Raw genomic sequence first — 22,455 nt, 5'->3', positions numbered from 1 at the left:
TAGCCAGCAATCGATTATTTAGCAACGATGATAGCAGAGACCTATAGTGTTAAAAGATCTTATAATGTCCTAAGACAAAATCATGGTAAAATGACGAAAGTAAAGTCATTTCGAATAAGCATATTCATCTTTGTATTTTCTGTAATTTACCCTGCCACATTTCACTACATAAAAACAGGTTCCCATCTCTGATTTGTGTATGTACAATGGATTTATAAATACAAATTTTGAGAATAAGATATGATAGCATGATTTTACCTCATTGATTTTACCATGAACAAAATTTTTAATATAATATTTGTCTAAAATTAGATTTTAATAATAAATGAAAATAGGAAGTATGAAACGGCAATAAAATTTTAATAGAAAAATTAAAATGTGTTAAGTTTCAGAACTTTTAACCATTTAAAGGATTACAACTTTTACCATTTTTATAAATTATGTATGTTTTTCCAGTTCTTTTGCACGGGAACACAGAAACTTTGTAAGTAAACTGACAATAAAAATATAGTTTTATAACATGGTCGGTTAAATAATGGAGAGAGAATAAGTTAAATTAAAATTGAAAGTCATATACCGTTTTTTTTTTTGAAAAAAATTGTAATTTTGATGGCAGTTAGGTAGTTAATTATTTTTACTAATTTTACCATGTGAAAGCGTAAAAAATAAATATTATATAAACTCCCGCATTTCTATGATGGACAATGACTGTATATTATGTTTTATATTGTATACCTCACTTTATAATGAAACCCCTCATTGGAAAATCTATTTATACGTCTCATACATTACAGCTTAGCATACAAACATAAATATATTTTCAAAAGTAATTTATATACAAAAAAAATAATATATAACTATAAGAAAGAAAATTAGAAAAATTTCGTCAAAAATGTTTACCACCAACAAGTGGTATTTGCGTCATGCCTCAAAAGTCACATTAGTATCGGTCTCGCGCGCATTTATCTCGCGTTACTCATCGAGTAACTGAAGAAGCATTCAAAGCCAACTAATTTCTTGCGTTGTAAACATACATAATTTTTTTCTCGTAAAACGAAGAAATATTTTAATTGTAATTATTTATAATTTACGGAAAATTGCGAAAAAGTATTATAAGCAATCCATGTGTGGCTTAGAGAAGCGCAAAACTTAAAGAAATTGAAGAAAAACGCGAAACAAACAAAGTGAAGAAGTGAACAAAACTAAGCAAGCAAGTAAATGTATACTAGCTTCGCTTTTTTCTTCTAACTAGTTCAGTTCGTGGTTGGTGTGTGTGGAGAATTTTTCGGATTTTAGATTGCTGTTGGATATTTATTGGCTTCGTGTCGTTTGTTATAGAAAAATTGGGCAAAAATGTTTGATTCAACACAGGAAATATCATTGGAAGTTTGGCAAAAATGGATATTGGATGCAATATCGAAGATACGATCTCAAAAACAGAGACCCAGTGTCCAACGAATATGTAAGTTTGTGTGTGTGTAGCTGGTTGGCTACAGTCAGCCACAGCGTAGTTTGTGACGATGTTTAATTATTTTTGCCTTTCTTTGTAACAGGTCAAGCCATTGGCGCCCATCACAAATTCCATGAAGATATTGTAGCCGAAAAACTGGAACAAATTGTTGAAACCGGCGCCGTTATAAAAGTCTACAATAAAGGCCTGCATTCATATAAGGCTCCCATGGCAAAGCGGGTAGTGAGGGTCGAAAAGAATACCAATTTGTGCAAGATAGTGGCCCGAGCTGTACACGATTTGGGCGAATGTGAGGGCTCCAGTGTAAAAAGTATTGAAAATTATATACAAAAATTCAATACAATTGAATTAATTGGAGATGCTGACTACAAGGCGGTCATTAAGCAGTCTATTAAAAAGGCAGTGGAGGCGGGCTTTCTAATACAGGAGGGGAAACTTTATAAGAAAGGACGTTCTTTGACAACCCCGAGGAATTCCAATGCCTCTGTGGATATACCAGTGCAAATTGTATGTATTGGAAAATTTATTTAAAGGAGTATATATTAATTTGCCGTTCTCTTTCTAGGGTAATGACATCTGTAAGCATTGCTCTGGCAATGCCCAGAAGAATTTAAATGGCATTCCCGAGCCGTTGAGCTCTTGCAAACAGTGCGGCATTTCATTGCACACCACCTGTGCAAATATTGCTGCCAAATGTAAGACCCAATCATTTGTGTTGTTGTATATGTTGGTGACGAAGGGTAGTTCCTGGTATTGTGAAAATTGTGTAAAATGTGCCTGCGGCAAGGGCAATAGAGGTCCTTGTCTATTGCAATGTTTTGTATGCCACAAAAATTTCCATTTAAATTGTTTGGACACCATACCCGATAAGAAACCAAAACATCCTTTTAGATGCAGTGCATGCTTGAAATTGAATACCGATGTTTTCCGTATGGTAAAGGGTAAGGATTCCCAAAAGAAATTAGTTTTATCCAAGAGCCGGTAAGTGAAGGAGAAAATATGAAAGACAATTTGAAAATCCCAATGGAATTTTTTATTTTAGCAACTCTGGTGCGTCGACCAAACAATTGACCATGGTATCACCCACTTCGAGGGGAGCAAATACTTCTGCTGATACCAGTCTAACAACACCAAATAGTTCTCCTGAGAAATATTGGCCCATTGCCAAATCGAAGGTAGCAAAAACCACACCTGTCAAGTTAAGTGGCAATGCTTTTGAGGTTGCCTCACCTTCTTCGTTGGCTAAACTGAAGCATCAAGCTGCCATGGAGGAGAGTTTGAAACAGCATTTGGCAGCCTATGAACAGGATACATCATTGAAGACCATGAAGGGTCGTAAGCGCACCTTATCAAACTTATCCTCCTCCAGTTCCTCGAGTGATAGTGACGAAGAACAAAACAATGAAGATCATGACAATGATGACACTACATCATCAGATTCCTGCTCTTCCACCACCAGCAGTGGTTCAGATTCCTCTGAGAGTAGCAGTGATAGTTCTGATTGTGATGATAATGATGAGGACAATGATGATGATGATTATGATTCGGAAAATAGTGAGTCTAAATCGAATGTTATGCTGGCTCAAATTTATAAAAAACAGAAATGTGATGGGTTATTGAGTGCATCCTCGTCTTCGCCCATGGCAAAGCATATGAGTCTGGTGCAGCCGCAGAAAGAAGAGGAATGGGGTTTTGCCGCTGTGGCCAAAAGTCATCCGGATATATTTGCCACAACAGCCGTGTCCACAGCTAATGCCACAGCAACCAGCAATAATAAAAATGATCTAATGAAAAATTTAAAACCCGTAAAACGTAAACTTACAGATCATTTTGCAACGCTGACAACGGAACAAAAAAATACCAATGTAATGCTGCAGGATAACAATCAGCCACCACCACAAAAATTGACCACAAATCAAGGAAACTTGCAACTGGAAGCCAAGCAGGAAATTCTTCAAAAAGATACGAATAAAATTGCAAACTCTTCAGCAATAATTCCAGCGCCAACAGCGGCTGGAACTGCAAAAGAAACACCCAAACCCACAATGATGATAAAATATAAACCCAAACCTACTACAACCACCACAGCTCAAGGAACGTCAGCTGCTGCTGTTGCTAAACCTTCAGACCAACCACAGGTACAAAAGAAAGCTGTCTTACTTAAATCCATGCCCTTGGAAAAGAAACCAGTTCCTAAACCAGCCGAAGACGATGATGATGACGAAATCCCGTTTTTGTCCCATCAAAATATAATCAAATACAAAATGATGCAAGATATCGATATGGCCAAGAGTCAGGAAAAGCCAGAAACGCCACCACCCAATAAAGAAGTGGCTGAGGAAAAACATCCCTGGGAAGTTGTACCCGATGAAAATCCGTTCGATTCACAGCCTCTACCCAATGGGGTTTCACAGGCCGATTACGATATTTATAAAAAGATCAGAGAAAGAGCCCGCAAGGCAATTGCCGGAGCCATGGAAAGTCCCAGTAAATTAATTGGCAAACCTGCCGCCATAAATGCGAACGCTGAACGTTGTCCCGGTTCCATAGAAATTGGTAAATGGCACATTGAAACCTGGTATTCCAGTCCATTTCCCCAGGAATATGCCAGGTATACTTAAATATTTTTCAAAACTTCTATGGAATATCCAGTTTAATAAAGACATTTCATTTTGTAGATTGACGAAGCTATACTTGTGTGAATTTTGTTTAAAATACACCAAGAGTCGGGCGGTCTTGGATCGTCATCAAAACAAATGTTCCTGGAAACAACCACCAGGCACTGAAATCTACCGTCATCAAGATTTGTCAGTATTTGAAGTTGATGGCAATATCAATAAGATTTATTGCCAAAATCTGTGTCTATTGGCCAAGTTGTTTTTGGACCACAAGACGTTGTACTATGACGTGGAGCCTTTTTTATTCTATGTCTTGACCAAAAACGATAATAAGGGCTGCCATTTGGTGGGCTATTTTTCCAAGGAGAAACATTGTGCCCAGAAGTATAATGTGTCATGTATCCTAACCATGCCACAATTTCAGAGGCAGGGTTTTGGTCGTTTCCTAATTGATTTTAGTTATCTACTGAGCCGAGAGGAGGGTCAGTTGGGTACCCCCGAAAAGCCCCTCTCCGATTTGGGACGTTTATCATATTTTTCCTACTGGAAGTCCATTATTTTGGAATACCTATACGATCACAAGCATGATAAGAACATAACCTTTAATGGAATAGCTGCTGAAACGGGTTTGACTATTGTCGACATAGCTCTGGCCTTGGAATTATTGAATTTTATAAAACTAAGGAAAAACGAAGATGATATACATTATCACATCAACATAAAAGTGGATTGGAAGAGGGTTAATGATCACCATGAAAAATTGAAAAGACAAAATAATCGCATTCACATAGAACCGGAAAGATTGCGATGGAGTCCCCTACTGACTCATGTCAAGAATCAATCATTGGATATGTCGGGAAGGCAGAGTTTGTCTCCGCGCAAAAATGTCATGAAACTCGATGAAAGTAAGAATGGTTCCGTGGCTATATCATCAACATCTTCGACGGTTGTTGTTCAAAACAACATCAGGCATCAGAAACAGCAAGAAACAAAAGAAAATGAAGTGAAAGAAATTCCGAAAGAAAAACAAAACTCAAACGTAAAATCCGAAACGGCAAGCAACGACACAAATGATAACATCAACGATGAAGTCCAAGAAAAAGAGGAGAAGAATGAGAATTTATTTCATGAAAAATTAACCGGTAAACGTAAAAGACCCAGTTCTCAAAGCCCTCCGCCACCTAGTAGCCCCATGGAAATTGATAACTTGTCAAAAAACCACCAAGGAAACGGCGACGAAGAGCCGTCCAAAATGGATGACAATGCTATTGTTGCAGATAATTATAATACTGAAAGCATGGACATATGTACTCCATCTGAGCCACCACAAATGAGCATTGAAAGCGAAGAAATGGCAAAAGAAGATATTTCTGAGAAGACTAGCCCGAAAACTGCGACACCTAATCGCAAGCAGGCTACCGCAGCCTTGCCACCATTGAAAAGGAAACACGATGAGTTATCAGAATCTGAAAACGATACCAGTTTGGAGGAGAACAACCCAAAGGAGACAATTTCCATGGATAAAGCCAATAAAGAAGAGAAATCTTTGGAAACTCAAGAAATGCCATCTTCTAAGCCAAATATTGAGGAAAAACCTGCAGAAGAAACAAAAAATGTAAAACCCTCCCCTGTGGCCGGAGTTGAAGATAAGTCCTTTGTGGCAGAAACTCAAACTGAAGTAAAAAATGATAAACGTATTCCGAATTTATTTCCCAAATTGAGGGCAAAGAATTCCGGTAAACTCAATGAGGAATTAAACAATGATGTTCCAACTGACAACCCGGAAGTGGTGGACAAGGAGCCTAAGCAAAATCCCAACGTGGAGAGCAAGGAAAAAGTAGAAACCAAACAATTGGATAGTGTTTCCAACAAAAATTCACCAGTTAAAATGGAATTTATTGCGACTACCACAGCCAAATCTTCTACCATGGAAAATGATGAAAAAGTCATGGAAGCTGTTGCCAAGAAAACCAAGAAGTCTCTTTTTAATGACTCAGATGTGCCTAGTGTTAAGCCAGAAATTGAAACACCCACTCCAGCTGCGTCAAATACCAATGACATGATGACAGACAAGGAGCAGGCGCCAGTTAAAGAACCATCCATGGAAAAACCTAAAGAACCCACCCCAATTGCTTTGGGGGAACCCAATAATAACATGCAAAAAGAGGAATGTAATAAAATTTTGGAGGTTCCCAAAACTACTTCTCCCGAGAAATCTGTAAAGAAAGTAGAACACGCCAATGTCTCAGTTATTGAAGAGGTCAAAACAAAAAAGGAATCAACGAACCACCAAAACATTGATATTCCAGCTGCAGTTCCCTCTCCTTTGGATGTTAAGCCCTTGCCAGAAGAGCCTCCATCAAGCTTGAACCCTTTGTTGGAAAAGAAAGTAAAACCTGAGCCGCCCTCAAAACCCGAACCGGCAGCCCTAAAAACAGAGCAACTTTCACCCACTCCAAAAAACCCTAATGCCAATGAGGCAATGACAACCACGATTGGTAATGCCAAACCCGAACCGGTAATAACCGTCAATCAATTTGCCAAGTCGTCCTCGTCGTTGACCTCAATGGAAATTAAGCCAAGTAATAATGCGACGGCTCCAGGTCCCCCATTGCAACAACAGCAAATTGATAGTAAACCCCCAGATTGTTTATCCAAACCCACAACAGTAATATCTTCTACATCATCGACAAATACCACAAATATCTCCGGCAATGTTGTGGCCAATCCAAATATAAAACCTGAGGTTACACCAGCTCCAGCACATGCCACTATAGCTGCAAATGTTCCCGAGCAAATGGTTTTAAAGAAAGAACATAACACTAATAACATCACCAACACCACCACCACCTCCACCAGTAAAAGTCCTTTAAAAATGCCCAGCAATCAAGCTAGCCATTTGGTGGATACCAAACCTTCCTTGGTAACAGAACCGTTGCAAATTCCCCAAGCCATGCAAAAAATCTCCACAGACCATAGAAGTGGACAGCAGGTTCATCAGTTGCAGCAGCAACAGCAGCAAATTCAACAGCAAACACAACAACAGCAGCAGGCATCACTTTTGCATGGTAACTCCGCAATGAGTTCGGTTTTAGCCCAACAACAACAACAACAGCAGCAACATCATCAGCAGCACCCCCAGCTTCACCACGCACAGCAACAACAATCCACAGCAAGCTATGGCAAAACTCCCATTGACAAGTATAAATGTAAAACCGAGAAATCCACGGATTTCCTAAATTCCAGCAATGAAAAACATACCCCCCACGAGAAACATACCAAATCCAACAAATCTAAATCCTCCACTGATACCAAAGGAGGAGGAGGAGGAGCTGGGGCTAGTGGAAATTTGGACAAGACCAAACTGAGTCATAGCTCTCGGGAAAAGTTAGAGCAACAAAGTAAAATGGCCATACAACAAAGCCAGACGGTAAAGGGCCTACATGGACCCATACAAATCAAGGAGGAGGATCCACGAATGCTGCAAGCCTCCATGGCGGCGGCTGCCGCGGCCGCCGGTTCTTCGGGCCCCCCTGCAAATGTCCACGATAAATTGCATTTCAAGACTAGTGCTGAGCACAATCTCAATACTTTGGATTTAAATAAAATTGCACCGCAGTTTCCATTGAATCAACTATCCAATTATCACACATCGCAGTATTGGCAATGGGATTATTATGGCTATAATCTATCACATTTGGACGCCACTGCCCAAAAGAGTCAGAATAAGTTCCACAAAGAATTGGCCACATCTATGGCCTATAATAATTTCTATCAATCTGCAAATTTCGCAATGCAGCACCATGCCCATCAACAGCATATCCAGCAACAACAGCAGCAGCAGCAGCAACAACAACAACAGCAGCAGCAACAACACCAGCAGCAGCAACAACAGCATCATCCCAAGGATAAGTTGAAAGCTGAGCGCAAAACTAGCCCCTTAAAAAAGGATGAAGCCGCTCTCAAGGGAGCTGTAGCCCAGGCAGTGGCTGCCGAAATGTTGCAACGGGAAGAAAGTGCTGCTGCAGCAGTCGCTGCGGCCGCCTGCAATTACAACAACAGCCATGCTTTGTATGGCACCGGTGGTAGCAGTAGCAGTAGTGGCTCCTCCCTAAAGAACAGTCGCGCTCAAGCCGATCACATACGTTCCATGAATAATCATGGCAACAACAAATATCAGCAACAGGCTGCCAATTTGTTAAGTGCCCAGCAACAGCAGTTACAACAACACCAGGCTGGCCAACAGCAGGCTTCCTGTCAAAAGGTAAAACCCGAACAGAATATTAATCAGCAGCAGGCCTCTGGAGGAGGAGGAGGAGGCGGTGCTGGAAACAATGCCAACAGTCTTAACAACAACAACAATGACAACGATAATAAAATGAAATCGGGTGGAAATACACAAAACTCCCAGCAGCAGCAGCAACCGAATACGGTTAGTCCTGAAATGACATCGCCCATGGTTTATAATAATGACAATTCTGGCAATGCGAATAATCAAAATATAAATAATGGTGGTGGAGCCGGTGGAGGTACCGCCAATAATTCTAATGCAGGGAATTCCAGCACAGCTGGTTCGAATGGCATGCAACAACATCATTATGCCGAATGTGGTTTGAACGTGCCCATGGGCATGGATTCGCCGGCTAGCATCTCCAGTGATATTACCCAAAATTCATCGGATGTTAACAACAGCGTACATATGCAGCAGCAGCAACAATTTTCAAATTGTTCCATGCAAAATCAGGGTACCAATACCCCAATGCATATGGCCATACATACACCACATATTCAACAGCAGCAGCAGCAGCAACAACAACAAAATATGAATATCAATAATCAAAATCTTAATAGTTTGGCCAATAGTCAACAACAGCAACAACATAATACCCAACAACAAAATCGCAAAATTAATCAGGTAAGTCAATGACATTTTTTCAAAAAATTTAAATTTGCGAAAAAATAGGCATAACCTTATTCCTCAATGGAAACCCAATCTAAACCAATCCCATTCTGGCATTTTGTTTTTCAGAATGAAAATCCAACATCCAGCGGTAATTCAGTTCAACAAAGATCTACCACACCCAAGTTGATGAGAAATACCAATTCCTCTGGCTCAAATGCACATCGGCAGTCAAAGCAACAGCAGCAGCAACAACAGGCCTTGAATAATAATTTGGCCCAACAGCAGCAGCAGCAGCAGGCGTTGGCCAATCACAACAGTCAGAATAATAATTCTGCCGCTGATCAGCAACAACAACAGCAGCAAGCACAACAAGAACAACAACAACAATTGCACAATATACAACAATTTGCCCAATTAAATGCCCATGCTCATCATCAAAATATGCAAAGTGGTGGTGGTGGTGGTGGTGGCGGCGGCGGCGGAGGAGGCGGTGGAGGAGGTAGTGGTGCCGATAACATCTATCTATCGCATTTGGGACAAAACTATCCAGGCAATGCTGGCAATTCATCCTATGATATTAGCTCTATGCCAGCCGTAATACAACAACGCATGTCCTTGAACAGTGCTTTGAACTCCGGTTCGGTACGTGTTGAGCAGGCCTCACCCTCGTGTGCAGTGAATAATTTCTATTTACAGAATAACTTGAATTCGAACGAATCGATTAACAATCCATCAAGGGTGCCAATTTCTATACCCTCGGGTGGTTCATCGTCTGGTTCCGGTTCGGGAAATGAGCATTTGAGCCAACAACAACAGCAACAGCAGCAGCAGCAGCAACAACAACAGCAACAAACTAGGGCTGAATCATTGCCCAGCGCCCAGGCAGGTTCGCCAGCTGTTGTGGGTAACCTAAGCAGTTTGTCAAGATTGCAACAATTGACCAATGGCCTGGATATACCACCATGCAACACTTCACCCATTGGCCAGGTGGATATGACACCACCACCGCAGCATGGCATTGGAAATAATTCCATGACTCCACCACCACATTTGATTGTGCCACAAAATCGAAATTTGAATACTTCACCCAATATGTTGCAGTCGTCAATGGCATCGCTGCAGTATCATCATAAATACTATCCCGGCAATATGAATATTGCACCGATTACCACAACATCGCAGGCGGCCAGCATTAGTCGCTCGGTGCGTAACACCGCCTCAGCGCCGATACAGCACATTGCCTCAACGCCGTCTACATCGTCGCCGAACAGTAGCCGGCCCAGCAATGTTCATATTGCGCCCAATTTGATGACACCCTATAGCATAAACAGCTATCGTATGTCCACACAGCAGGCACCCTCGTCCAGCTATTCCACCGGCAGTGAATATCCCAATTCACAAATACCCATGCAAATGGGTGTCATGAATATGCAATCTCAATATCAGGATGCGTGCGCCATACAGAGGGCAGCCCAACAGAATTCTATGTATTCCACATACTCTCCATACATACCACTGAATCCGGCTATGAGAAGATAAGTTAGGAAGAAGAAAAGGTTGAAATATTGAATATTTTAGCCTATGTTGAAAATAAAAGGGATCCTTGGGAAATTACACACAACACAATAAAAATCCTCCACACACAAACACACATATAAACATTTACTTTATATACACCCCACACCCACACACACCGAAATCTATATTCTATATATATTATTAATAATCAAAAAAAAAAAGAACACGTAATAAATCCAAGTTATTATGTGCAACGCTTAGAAAGAAAGCAAGGAACTCTTGTTAGAGAACTACATACATAAATATATATATTTTCTTGTAATACAAACATAGAAGTGCATACTACAACAACAAGCAACAACAGCAACTTTTTATATATGTTATTATTGTATTCATTAATTCTGTTTTGTCCTAGACATCATCAACAACAAGAACAATACTAAAAGTTTTTTTTTTGTTTTGTTTATAAAATTTATCATCGTTACATATGTGTTGTTTTTTCTCTGCTAAATGGTGGTCGAAGTTCAGAAAAATCTCTAAAGAACGAATCAAATCAACAAAGCTTATTTGACACATTGTAAATAAATAAAACAAAAAATGTAAGAAGATGATCATCACAAGCATCATCCATTCATGCAAATCAACAATAATGCTATCAAGTATTTGTAGGTGCATTTCTATGTTGTGTACTAATCATACATACCTATCCATATAAGATAACTTTAAAAAAAAAAATACTATAATCATGATTGGATGTCCTTTAAAAGGGATTTAATAAAGTTGTACGTACCATTAAAAATAAACATTGTTGTTCTTCTTCTTTCTCATTTTTGCATGAAAATGTCTCACAGGCATTGCACAGTGGTCGCTGCCATTGGCCAAAATTCGAAAAATGAAAATCAGATATTTATTGTCAAATGTGTACAAATAAACTCTTAAGGGGTTAAGCTTTTTAGAAAACATAATAATATTGGCTTCATTCTAACGGGACACTTCGAAAATAGCATCAAAAAAGAGAAAATGTAGTTAGTTGTTTTTTTCAGTGGGATCAGAGAAAAAGTGGAGTAAAAATAGAACTGTATTACAAAATTAAATACATTTTAAAATTACAAATCTTGGCATTATTATTGAAAAGCAAGGTATTAACTTATTTTTAGTGCAGTAATTTGTGTGTTTAGTATATGTGTATAATATGGAAGATGTGAGTGTTCTGAGTTGCCTTTAAGATTAATTTTGAAAATAAAATTGGATTTCAGTTAAAGTTTTAATTATTTTCCCCCCTGAATCCTCCAATGTGATTTTTTTCACGCCATTAGTAATGGTCCTAAGATTCTAAAAGTGCTAATTTAACATTCAGATTTTGTCAAATGTGTACGTTATGCCCAATATACTGAAGTGACTTCGCTGAAATTTTGTCAGTTCTATGGTGCTAGTGACATAGAATATGCTTTTGTTGTTAGCGATTGATAAGGATGTAATTGAGGGGTGTTCAATAATGTTGCAAGCATTGTCCTCTGGGTATAATATTTATGTCGAAAAATTTAAGGCCTTTGCACTGGAAACTGCTAAAGAGTTAACAAATTTATATCCATGGCACTATCTTCCAAGTTTCGACTAAATCATGCCCGAAAAAATCTCAACAAACACAGATCTTATTAACCGTCTTCTTCTGAGCTCTGACCCTTTTATAATGGGACAGCGAACGTTACCAAACAATAACCAGTAAAGAAAGTCTTAAAGTCGAGCGGGGCCGACTTCATGATACCCTACACAACTTTGCATATTTAGTAGAGCGTCACATAACAAATAAAGGTTTTAATGGGGAATTTGTGAGAATTAAATCATACCAACAATGATTATAGTAATAATTAAAAAATAATTATAAAATAATTAAAAATCCAAAGGAACTAATATATGGGAGGAATATCCTCCTCTGAATCGATTTCTATTAAATTTGTCGAGGCATTTGCGCCTTTTCAATTCGGGCTTGTATTATCCATTTGGTGCACAATTAACTTGAAATCGGATAGATATATATGAGAGCTATATCTAAATTTGATTTGGGCTAATATTACACGTTTGGTGCACAATAAAGGCAAATCGGAAGAAGATATATATTTGAGCCATATCCAAATATCAACAGATCTCGATAAAATTTAGAAAGGGTACAAAAATAACAAATCGGATGAACAATATATATGGGAGCTATATATATCTGAACCGATTTCGACCAAATTTGGCATACTTATTTTCAGGCCCCATCTGGTCGTACGTATATTCCATACTATTTGGGCTGATATTACATGTTTGGTGCACAATATTAGGCAAATTGGATGATTATATATGGGAGCTATACCTAAATTTTGACCGGTTATATCCAATTTCAATAGGGCCTTAAGTCAAACTAATTATTTGTGCAAAATTTATCTTTGATCTAATTTTACATTAATTCTTATTTTATTTTATTTACAAATAATAATCAAATTTGGACTTGATTTGTATAAAAATGCTTCCATTTTTGGAGGTACCTTACAAGGGACTCTACCTGATGGCGGGCTGTTCCAAATAATTTTCAGTAAGATTATTTTTTAGCTCCTTAGAACGTAAAATGTCAAATAACATTACAATCTGGTGTAGAAATATGACAAGAATTGGGCAAATAACCCTTATTCGGGAGGTACGTTACATGGGGACCATGTCAAAACATGCATCGACCATATCCATTTTGTGACATTTTTTATATTTACCCCATCAAGGGACCATAATCAACGATTCATATCGATATCTGCACTGAAAGTATTTTTGGCCGCTGTTCCCATACGACCTCGACCACTGTGCATTGATAGTCTACATGGGATGTTGGGTGTTAAACATATACCGGTCCGGCATTTACGGGTATTGCCCCATATAACGGTACCCTCGTTTGGCTTAACTCTAGTTTTGTAAAAACTCTTCAATTTTTTCCAGTGGTAGGTATTTTTACCCTCCTCCGGGAAACTATTTTTTACTTGGGGCAGGGACCCGGGACTCCAGATTTTTGATCCCAAAGTCCGGGCTCAAAACCCGGATCCAATTAGACGATAGATACAATATAGGTGTCGTTGGAAAGCTTATGGCTACGAGAAATAAACCTTTTTTATTGAAAACATAATTTTAATGAACTGGTTAGAATCGGGTTATGCGGATGGAAAGACCCATATCTCTGGACCCGAAAAAGGCATTAGCACAAGCTGTGGCATTTTGGAAAGGTAAGATTGTCAGCTATTATTCATCAATCATCAATTTTATTGACCCCCATAATGGACACTTTTTTCACTTTTTGGGGGTTTTATAAAAAATCCGGGTCCAAAAAATCGATAATTTGACTATAGGTATTGTCATAAGCTTTCAAATATATATTGTCTATATCGGATAAGTGATATAGACAATCCGGGTTTCCGGATTTTCGGGACACGGGTCCGCCCCCCAAGAAAAAATATTTTTCCGGAATTAAGGTAAAAATACCTATCTCTGGAAAAAAATTTCGCAAAAAATCGAAGAGTTTTTACTAAACTAGAGTTGTTCCCCTCGTTTTCGATATTTTCGAAATTTTTTCCAGAGGTAGGTATTTTTACCCTAAATTCGGAAAAATATTTTTTTCTTGGGGACGGACCCGGGACCCTGGGAAAATCTGGGTTCAAGACCCGGCCTGGACCCGGATTCGCTTCACTTCACATTCAACTTACAATCAAATTAAAGTTGACTTCAGGTTCTCAGTGGGATAGATGAAAACCACGCGAAATATTCGCAATGTAGATCAATTTTCTGCTATTGCCTCCATAAAACTGTAGATTTTGATTTTCGCTGCTTTAAAGGTTTCTGTCCTAATTCCACTCAAAATCAGCTATAATTGAATATTTCGGGTTCATTGCCCTTAAATTTTAGAGTTTTGGCCATAAGAGCGTGTTTACACACCCAATCGCTATACGGGTCATGGCTTAAGGTTCTATATGACGAAATGTTTTTTACATATATAATTCCACTTTATGCATATGTAGAAGTTGCATATATCGTGTGATACATGGGGGGCATTTCAGTTGTGAAATACGAGAATAAAGTACATTCTATGCTTTTTCGAACACAGCGAGCCCTATTTTCATTAGAGCACATAATTTTATCAAAAGTGTTGGTTGTTTGCCGTGTAAAAATATTACAGAAAAAATCCAACAATAAAATATTATGATTTTTATGAAATACAACATATGGTCGGTCTGTTCCAGAACCGGAGCCAGTACAAACGTTTATCAAGATAACCGATTTCCCTTAATGATATCGAAGAAAATTGCAGGAACAGGAATAATCTCAATGGAACAGAGCAATAATCTCAATGAATTCAAAGGAAATAAAAGATATTGCATGTATGTGTCATTTCTAAGCCACTCGTCCGACAGCTGTTAAAATTATTCCAGTGACAGCTCCTTATAGTGTGTACAAGCGTACAAAAGCATTTTGGTGAGAATTTTCCCGGAAAAATGTTATTCGTGATGGAATTCAAGCGTGATGGTGTGATTTATTTATATTTGGCTGGAAAACCACTAGTGGCTATCGTTAGAGCACTCCAGCATTTAAACGGGAAAAAATCGTTTGTGTTTCTGCTGGCGTAGCTCGACGTCAAGGAAGTAGACGAAAGAAAACAGCAACATCAGCAGAAATGGTTTGAAAAGTAAAGAAGCGACTGTATCGAAGCCCGCGTCGCAGTGGCCGAAAAATGGCTCATGAGCTGAACATATCGCAATATTCCATTCGGCAAATATTGAAAAATGAGCGCGGGGCAAAGCCATTGAAATTTGAAAAAGTGCAAGAACTAACACCGCATTAGAAAGAAAATAGACTCAAAAGAGACAAAAGAGTTGATTCGCTTTTCCGAAAGTGGTGAACTGCCGAAGTTGGTTTTCCGCGATGAGAAAACATTCGTTGTCAAGCAAGCGCTTCGCCGGGAATGGGCCAAAATACCGCAGAGCAGCATTCGGGCAGCGTGTAACGGTTTCATTGGCCGTTTGAAGGCCATACTTCGTGCTAAAGCTGGCCGATTCGAACAAATCTAAACTTATTCTAAAATGTGATGCTCTTTCCGACATTTTTTGCTTTCATTCAAAAAATTAAAAAAAAAAATAAAAAATAATGGCGTTTGACTTTGTTACAGTTTTTTTTATCTCACCCTTTATATTGCTTGTCTTCTACAACGGTCGCTATGGCAGGCCATGATAATGAAAATGATATAAAAATAGCGTCTATCATGGACAACACCTAATGATCCCTATCCATGCATGAGAACATTGATATGTCAAAAAAATTTTTTTTCAAAATAAGTAGATTTGTTTATGTTTTACGATACCAAACGCAAGTTGTTATGATATGCGTTTTTTTTAACAATTTTTACAAATTTGAATAGTTTTTCATTCGAAAAAGTCAATTCCAAAGTGGGTTTGACAGTTCATTGTCCCAGCAGCTGTTATATTCTTCTATCATGGTCCCTATCAATGGTAGAGGAATGCGCATCAACACTTGTGAACATTGACATGTCAAAAATTTTAAAATGTTTTTTCAAATATAAGTAGATGATTATATGTCGGAGGTTATTATAATATGCGTTTTTTTTTTTTTTTTCAATATTTTAAAGAATTTGAATAGTTTTTCATCCAACAATCTCCATTCCAAAATTGGTTTGACAGTCCATTGTCCCAGCAGCTGTTTCGATGCGTTTACCCATATGTCTTCTGCCATGTCCCTATTCATGGTAGAAAAATACAGATGCATCAACGCTTGGGAGCATTGATATGTCAAATTTTTTTTTTTAATTTCTTTTCAAATATAAGTAGATTTTTATAAAATGCCTTTTCAACAATTTTTACAAATTTAAATAATTTTTCATTCAACATTTTCAATTCCAAAATTGGTTTGACAGTTCATTGTCCCAGCTGTGTTGATGCGTCTACCTATATTCTTCTACCATGTCCCTATGCATTTATTACACAATGTTCACACCCACTAACTCCTTAACTGATATGGCGAGTACATGGTAGAAGAATACAGGTAGATGCATCAACGCTTGGGAACATTGATATGTCAAAAAATGTAAATCTCTTTTCCAATATATGTAGATTTTATATATTTCTTATACGACGTCATTCGGAGGTTAATATAATATGCGTTTTTCAACAATTTTTACAAATTTAAATGCTTTTTCATTCAACATTTTGAATTCTAAAATTGGTTTGACAGTTCATTGTCCGAGTAGCTGTGTTGATGAGTCTACCTGTATTCTTCTAAATCGGATTTGAATCTGATTGGGGACCATTTGATCGGTACAATCAATAGGAGTCTAAACAAGTTGTCAAAACACCTTTTTTGGAGACCCATTACCATGGTAGAACAATATAGGTAGACGCGTCGACACAGCTGCTGGGACAATGAACTGTCAAACCAATTTTGGAATTGAAAATGTTGAATGGAAAATTATTTAAATTTGTAAAAATTGTTGAAAATCGCGAATTATAATAGCCTCCGAATGACGTCGTATATGAAAACATATAAAATCTATTTATATTTTAAAAGACATTCAAAATTTTTTGACATATTAATGTTCCCAAGCGTTGACGCATCTACCGGTATTTTTCTAGCATGCCCATTACAAAAGATAAACAAAGAGTTGACAAAACGTAAACAAATCTTGACATTTCGTTTAATTTTAAACATTTTTATTTATTATATGTAAACAAACCTTTCCGCTCTCTTATGTGCCCGTTTATCTTATTCTTTGGTTATCAACAATATTTTAAAGGCTTTTGTTTTTAATTTGCTCGAAATGTCAAGTTTGATAGCACCCGAAACTGCAAACCACTGTCTTTAATTATTTTCCCATAAAATTTGTTGGATTTGCTAGAATTTCAATCATTTGTCTATTTTATTTGCTACAAGTGTTTTGGTTGCCCAAGGGGTGAACTTATGGCCTTATGGCCAAGCGTAAAATATAGATCGCGGCAGTCGCTAAGTGAATGTCCCACATAATTGATAAGACAGATCAAAAGCCGTTCGGCCATATGCAGGTAATGGTAGTTTTACAAGAGGGAGGGAATCTGGCGACACTACATCTTTGAGATATTGTTGTTGTTGCTGAACATTGAGTTTGCCTTCCCGTTGCTCTTATCAAAATTTTTGTTCTTTATTCAATACTCTGCGCTATATGCACTTAATTTAATCATAAACTTTTGCTCGGCTTCGTATCACCAGGCCAGATTACGGCCAACCTCGTTGCATAGATTTAAATACTGTCTGTTGAGTTGAATTTCATTCAAGAATCGACGCCGGAATCAATTCAAAACAACTTTCAGTTGCAAATATGAAGCGAGTCGTTGTGGTGGGAGCTGGAACAGCAGGCCTGTGTGCCGCCCGGCGTGCGCTCGAAAATGGCTATTCGGTAACAATTTACGAACAAAACAATGAGATTGGTGGCACTTGGGTGTATACGGATCAAGTGGGCACCAATGAGTATGGCATCGAGGTGCATAGCAGCATGTATCAGGGTCTAAGGACAAATCTACCCAAAGAAGTTATGGGCTATCCGGATTTTCAAATAGACGGTTACGAAGAGTCGTATGTTCCCTCGAAGGCGATTGAAAACTTTTGGGCGATTTTTTGTGAAAAATATCAATTGCAGAAATATATCAACTTTTTGCATTATGTCATAAGGATAATGCCAAGGATAATCAATGGCAAGTGAGTAAATATGCCTTCATTATTTATTATCTGCAAATATTATCACACCTATATGATTTTGACGATTTTGTAGGTTGTTGTCAAGAATCTTAAAACTGGTGTTGTTGATTTCCTCATGTACGATTACGTTATGATATGCAATGGCCATTATCATACACCACTTTATCCCTCCATCAAAGGTTCAGAAACATTTCAAGGTCAACAAATACATAGTCATGATTACAAGAATGCGGAACGATTTCGTGGTAAGTGTAAAATATACATGGCTAAGTAGCGAAAATTGAAAGTAAGGTGTGTCCATGACTGGTTATTTAGTTATTTATTGAAAGCTGGTTAGTGGTGGTGGTTAGTTAGTGGGTGTGAACATTGTGTAATAGGTAAATAGGGATAATTAGGTTGATAATGGCATTGTCAATGATAAACGCTTTTATTTATCATTGCTTGCTCGTGTGGTCGTTCATTTTAGTCAGCGATTAGAAAACACCAAACACTGTCTGTTTGACAGTGAAAAAGAAATATAATTGCGAATGCAAATAAATCAATGTTTTTTTCATGAATTTAAAACTATTAGACATATCAGTAAAAGAGTTAGTGGGTGTAAACATTGTGTAATAGATGAATAGGGACATGGTAGAAGAATACAGGTAGACGCATCGACACAGCTGCTGGGACAATGAACTGTCAAACCAATTTTGGAATTGAAAATGTTGAATGAAAAATTATTTAAATTTGAAAAAATTTTTGAAAAACACGAATTATAATAACCTGCGTATGACGTCGTATAAGAAAACATATAAAAATCTACTTATATTTGAAAAAAAAAAACTTTTTAAATTTTTTTTAAAAAAACCTGTTTTTTATGTAGTGAAGTGTGACAAGGTAAATTACAGAAAAAGCAGAGATGGGGATGCTTATATGAAATAACTTTACCTTCTTAATTTTACCATGGGATCTTGGTAGAAGAATAAAACAGCTGCTGGGACAATGAACTGTCCAACTAAAATTTTGGAATTGAAATATTTGAATGGAAAATTATTGAAATTTGTAAAATTTTTTAAAAAATACTTATCATAACTTCCGATTGGCATCGTAAAACATAAACAAATCTAGTTATTTTTGAAAAAAAAAAAATTAAACAATTTTGACATATCAATGTTCCCATGCATGGGTAGGGATCATTAGGTTTGGAATGCGTTGTCCATGATAAACGGTATTTTTGTATCGTTTTCATTTATCATTGCCTGCCATAGCGACCGGTTGTAGAACACAAGCAATAGGGTGAGATAAAAAACTGCAACAAAACCAAACGCCATAATTTTTACATTTTTTTTTGTAAATTTTATTGAATGAAATCAAAAAAAAAAAAAATATCGGAAATAGCATCAAATTTTAGAAAAAGTTTAGTTTTGTTCGAATTGAAACCTTTGGCACGAATTATGGCCTTCAAACGGCCAATGAAACCGTCACACGCTGCCCGAATCTTGCTCTGCAGCCCATTTCCGGCGAAGCGCTTACTTGATCGACACTTTGGAAATTTTTAGTGTCAACCTTGCCTTCCAAAATACTCCAGACACAATAGTCCAACGGATTGGTATCCGGAGATTTTGGTGGCCATTGTACGCTGGAAATTAAGCGAGGTACCTCATTTTGTAACCATTCTTGGGTGGCGCGTGCTGAGTCCTGTGTCCAAGGTCTGCGGCCAAAATGTTTGCGAGCCCAAGGCTCGAATAACCCTCTAGAATATTTACGCCATAATATTCGGCATTTATTCTGATGCCACGGTCGATTGATTCGAGCGGAGAGCGACCATCGGCTATTATGGCGGCCCACAACATCACCATGGCCGGCGCCTGAGTTCTGGTGGCCAACCGAAGGTGCACATTTTCAGCTGACCTCTTTGGCAGGTAAACACGATGATTTTGTTTGTTACAAACTGCTGGACAACGAATGTTTTCTCATCGGAGAAAACCAAATTCGGCAGTTCACCACTTTCGGCCAAGCGAAGCAAATTTTAAGCTCTTTAAGTCTATTTTCTTTCTGATGCGGTGTAAGTTCTGCACTTTTGGAATTTCAACGGCTTTACCGCGAGCTCATTTTTCAATATTTGCCGAATAGAATATTGCGATAGTTCAGCTCACCAGCCATTTTCGGCCATGCGAGTTTCGATCAAGTTGCTTCTTTACTTTTCGAACCATTTTGCTATTTACTTCCGTACACTTATTGGACCCCGGGCTATTCTTATTCGACGCAAATCGGAGGTTGTAATGAAATGTATTTTTTCAACAATTTTTACAAATTTCAATAATTTTTCATTCAAGATTTTCAATTCCAAATCTGTTTGACAGTTCATTGTCCCAGCAGCTGTATCGATGCGACTACCTGTATTCTTTTACCATGAATATATCACGAAAAAGGTGTGTGTGTGAACATTGTGTAATAGATGGATAGGGATCATTAGGTTGAAAATGGTGTTGTGTGACCGTTCGAAAGTAGTTCGGTTATTGAAAAATCGAAAATATTTTGACATTTGACGTTTGCCTCATTTAATTTACCTCGTTAACGTTTTCATATGCCTCTTTTTTCCAGATCAAACCTGTTCTCATTATTGGAGCTGGTCCCAGTGGCATGGATTTGTGTCATGAAATATCGAAAGTGGCGAAACGTTGTTACGCTAAGCCTCATATGCCGGGAAACGCCAAAAACCAAATTTCGTTCAAATGTCAATCAAAACCCGACGTATCCTATATTAAGGGTTCCACTGTGGTGTCACCACAACGAAAAAGAAACTATAGCATTATTCTATTGTACGGTTATAAATATTCATTTCCATTTTTATCCTCAAACTGCGGAATTATGTTGATGACAATTGGGTGCGGCCACTGTACAAAACATGCATTAATATTGAATATCCTACAATGAGTTTAATTGGAATACCCTATTATGTGTGTGCCGCTCAAATGATGGATTTACAGTCGCGATTTACGATGGCATTTTGGAAGGGTAACAAAGAACTGCCAAGCAAAGAGGAAATGTTAGAGGATACGGCGAAGGAAATGCAAAGACGTTTTGCCAAGGGCTATAAGAAACGTCAGGCCCATATGATGGTGAAGAACAGGTAAGTTAATCAATTTTTGATATTGTAAATAAATTCGGAACCCAATTTGTTAAGTAGGTCAAACTGCTGAGAATTCCCAAAAATTTATTCATAATTGCCCCCTTTTCCCATCCAAGACATTAATTTCTATTTTGGGGCGTAAACAAAATTAAATAATATTTATTATTCTTATTATTTATTCAGGCCATACTAAACTGGCTTTGTCTGGCTAAAAACAACAACAATAAGACATAAATCACTTGCTTTTATGAATTATAGCTTTTTTTAATTTGCACTGCTAAAGTTCAAACACAGGTTCAATGTTAAAATTGCATTTCAAGCGAAATGGTAGCACGTTGGCTAAACAATTATAATTATCTTGGGTTTGCGTTTGTAAATTGTGAGGCAGGTGAAAGCGTGATGCAACGCTTCATTAGCATATAATAAAGGTGAGTATACATAGACAGCTTGGCATCATGGCATGGTATATTTTGTGACAAATCATAAAGGACTGTCTGAGACGCACTCGAATCCCGCGGTCGCTTACATTTATAATTTGACATTAATATGCCATGCCAATATGCCTATGTATCATCACCTTAAGGTGGGAATACATAAAACGGGGTTTAAATAAAGGAGCGTAGGGCCAAAATCGAACTAAGTCAACCTAAAACTCCTTTGTTCAAAGACCTACAATTGTAAAGACTAGACAAATGCATTCTGAGTAGATGGTTTGTGTCTATACTATCTACAATAACAGCTCATGACAGGACCATGTTAATATAAAAAAACACATTTATAGAAAAAAATGACAAATAAAATTTGAAAAATCCACAAATAGGATTTCAAAATTCTTCTCCATAGACTTTCCCAATAATTACTCATTTCCTAAACGGTTTAAATCGTTTATCAATGCTAACTATGTTGTTACGATATCATAGCAACAGAAATATTTTCACAGGGTTGCCATATTTTGACTCTGTCTTGTCCCATCTTTATACTTCTATGTATTTACTTTGCTCCTCTACGCGTGGCATATTTTGTGACAAATCATAAAGGGATGTTAGAGCCACACTGAATCCTTAAGTTGTTTTTC

The 22,455-nt window shown here is 37.7% G+C and overlaps 2 protein-coding genes across 2 annotated transcripts; both read left to right on the top strand.

Annotated features, from left to right (window-relative positions):
- Positions 1-1,004: 1,004 nt before the first annotated feature.
- LOC101900200 (histone acetyltransferase KAT6A) lies at positions 1,005-11,313 on the top strand. The gene is made up of 6 exons (XM_011293528.3): positions 1,005-1,462; positions 1,554-1,978; positions 2,037-2,452; positions 2,514-4,082; positions 4,150-9,004; positions 9,119-11,313. The coding sequence occupies exons 1-6, from the start codon at positions 1,354-1,356 to the stop codon at positions 10,529-10,531; spliced, it is 8,787 nt and encodes a 2,928-aa protein (XP_011291830.2). The 5' UTR covers positions 1,005-1,353; the 3' UTR covers positions 10,532-11,313.
- A 6,119-nt stretch (positions 11,314-17,432) lies between these two features.
- Positions 17,433-21,369, top strand: LOC101898657 (uncharacterized; the record flags this gene model as incomplete). Its single annotated transcript, XM_059126104.1, is given in 5 exon segments — positions 17,433-17,595; positions 17,780-18,265; positions 18,338-18,516; positions 20,859-21,116; positions 21,119-21,369. Coding segments are annotated over 4 exon segments (1,065 nt in total), but the record flags the coding sequence as incomplete, so codon positions are not given.
- Positions 21,370-22,455: the final 1,086 nt, after the last annotated feature.

The sequence above is a fragment of the Musca domestica genome, unplaced genomic scaffold (assembly GCF_030504385.1).
Source record: "Musca domestica strain aabys unplaced genomic scaffold, Musca_domestica.polishedcontigs.V.1.1 37, whole genome shotgun sequence".
Lineage (NCBI taxonomy): Eukaryota > Metazoa > Arthropoda > Insecta > Diptera > Muscidae > Musca > Musca domestica.
This window is presented reverse-complemented; position numbering and strand designations above follow the sequence as displayed.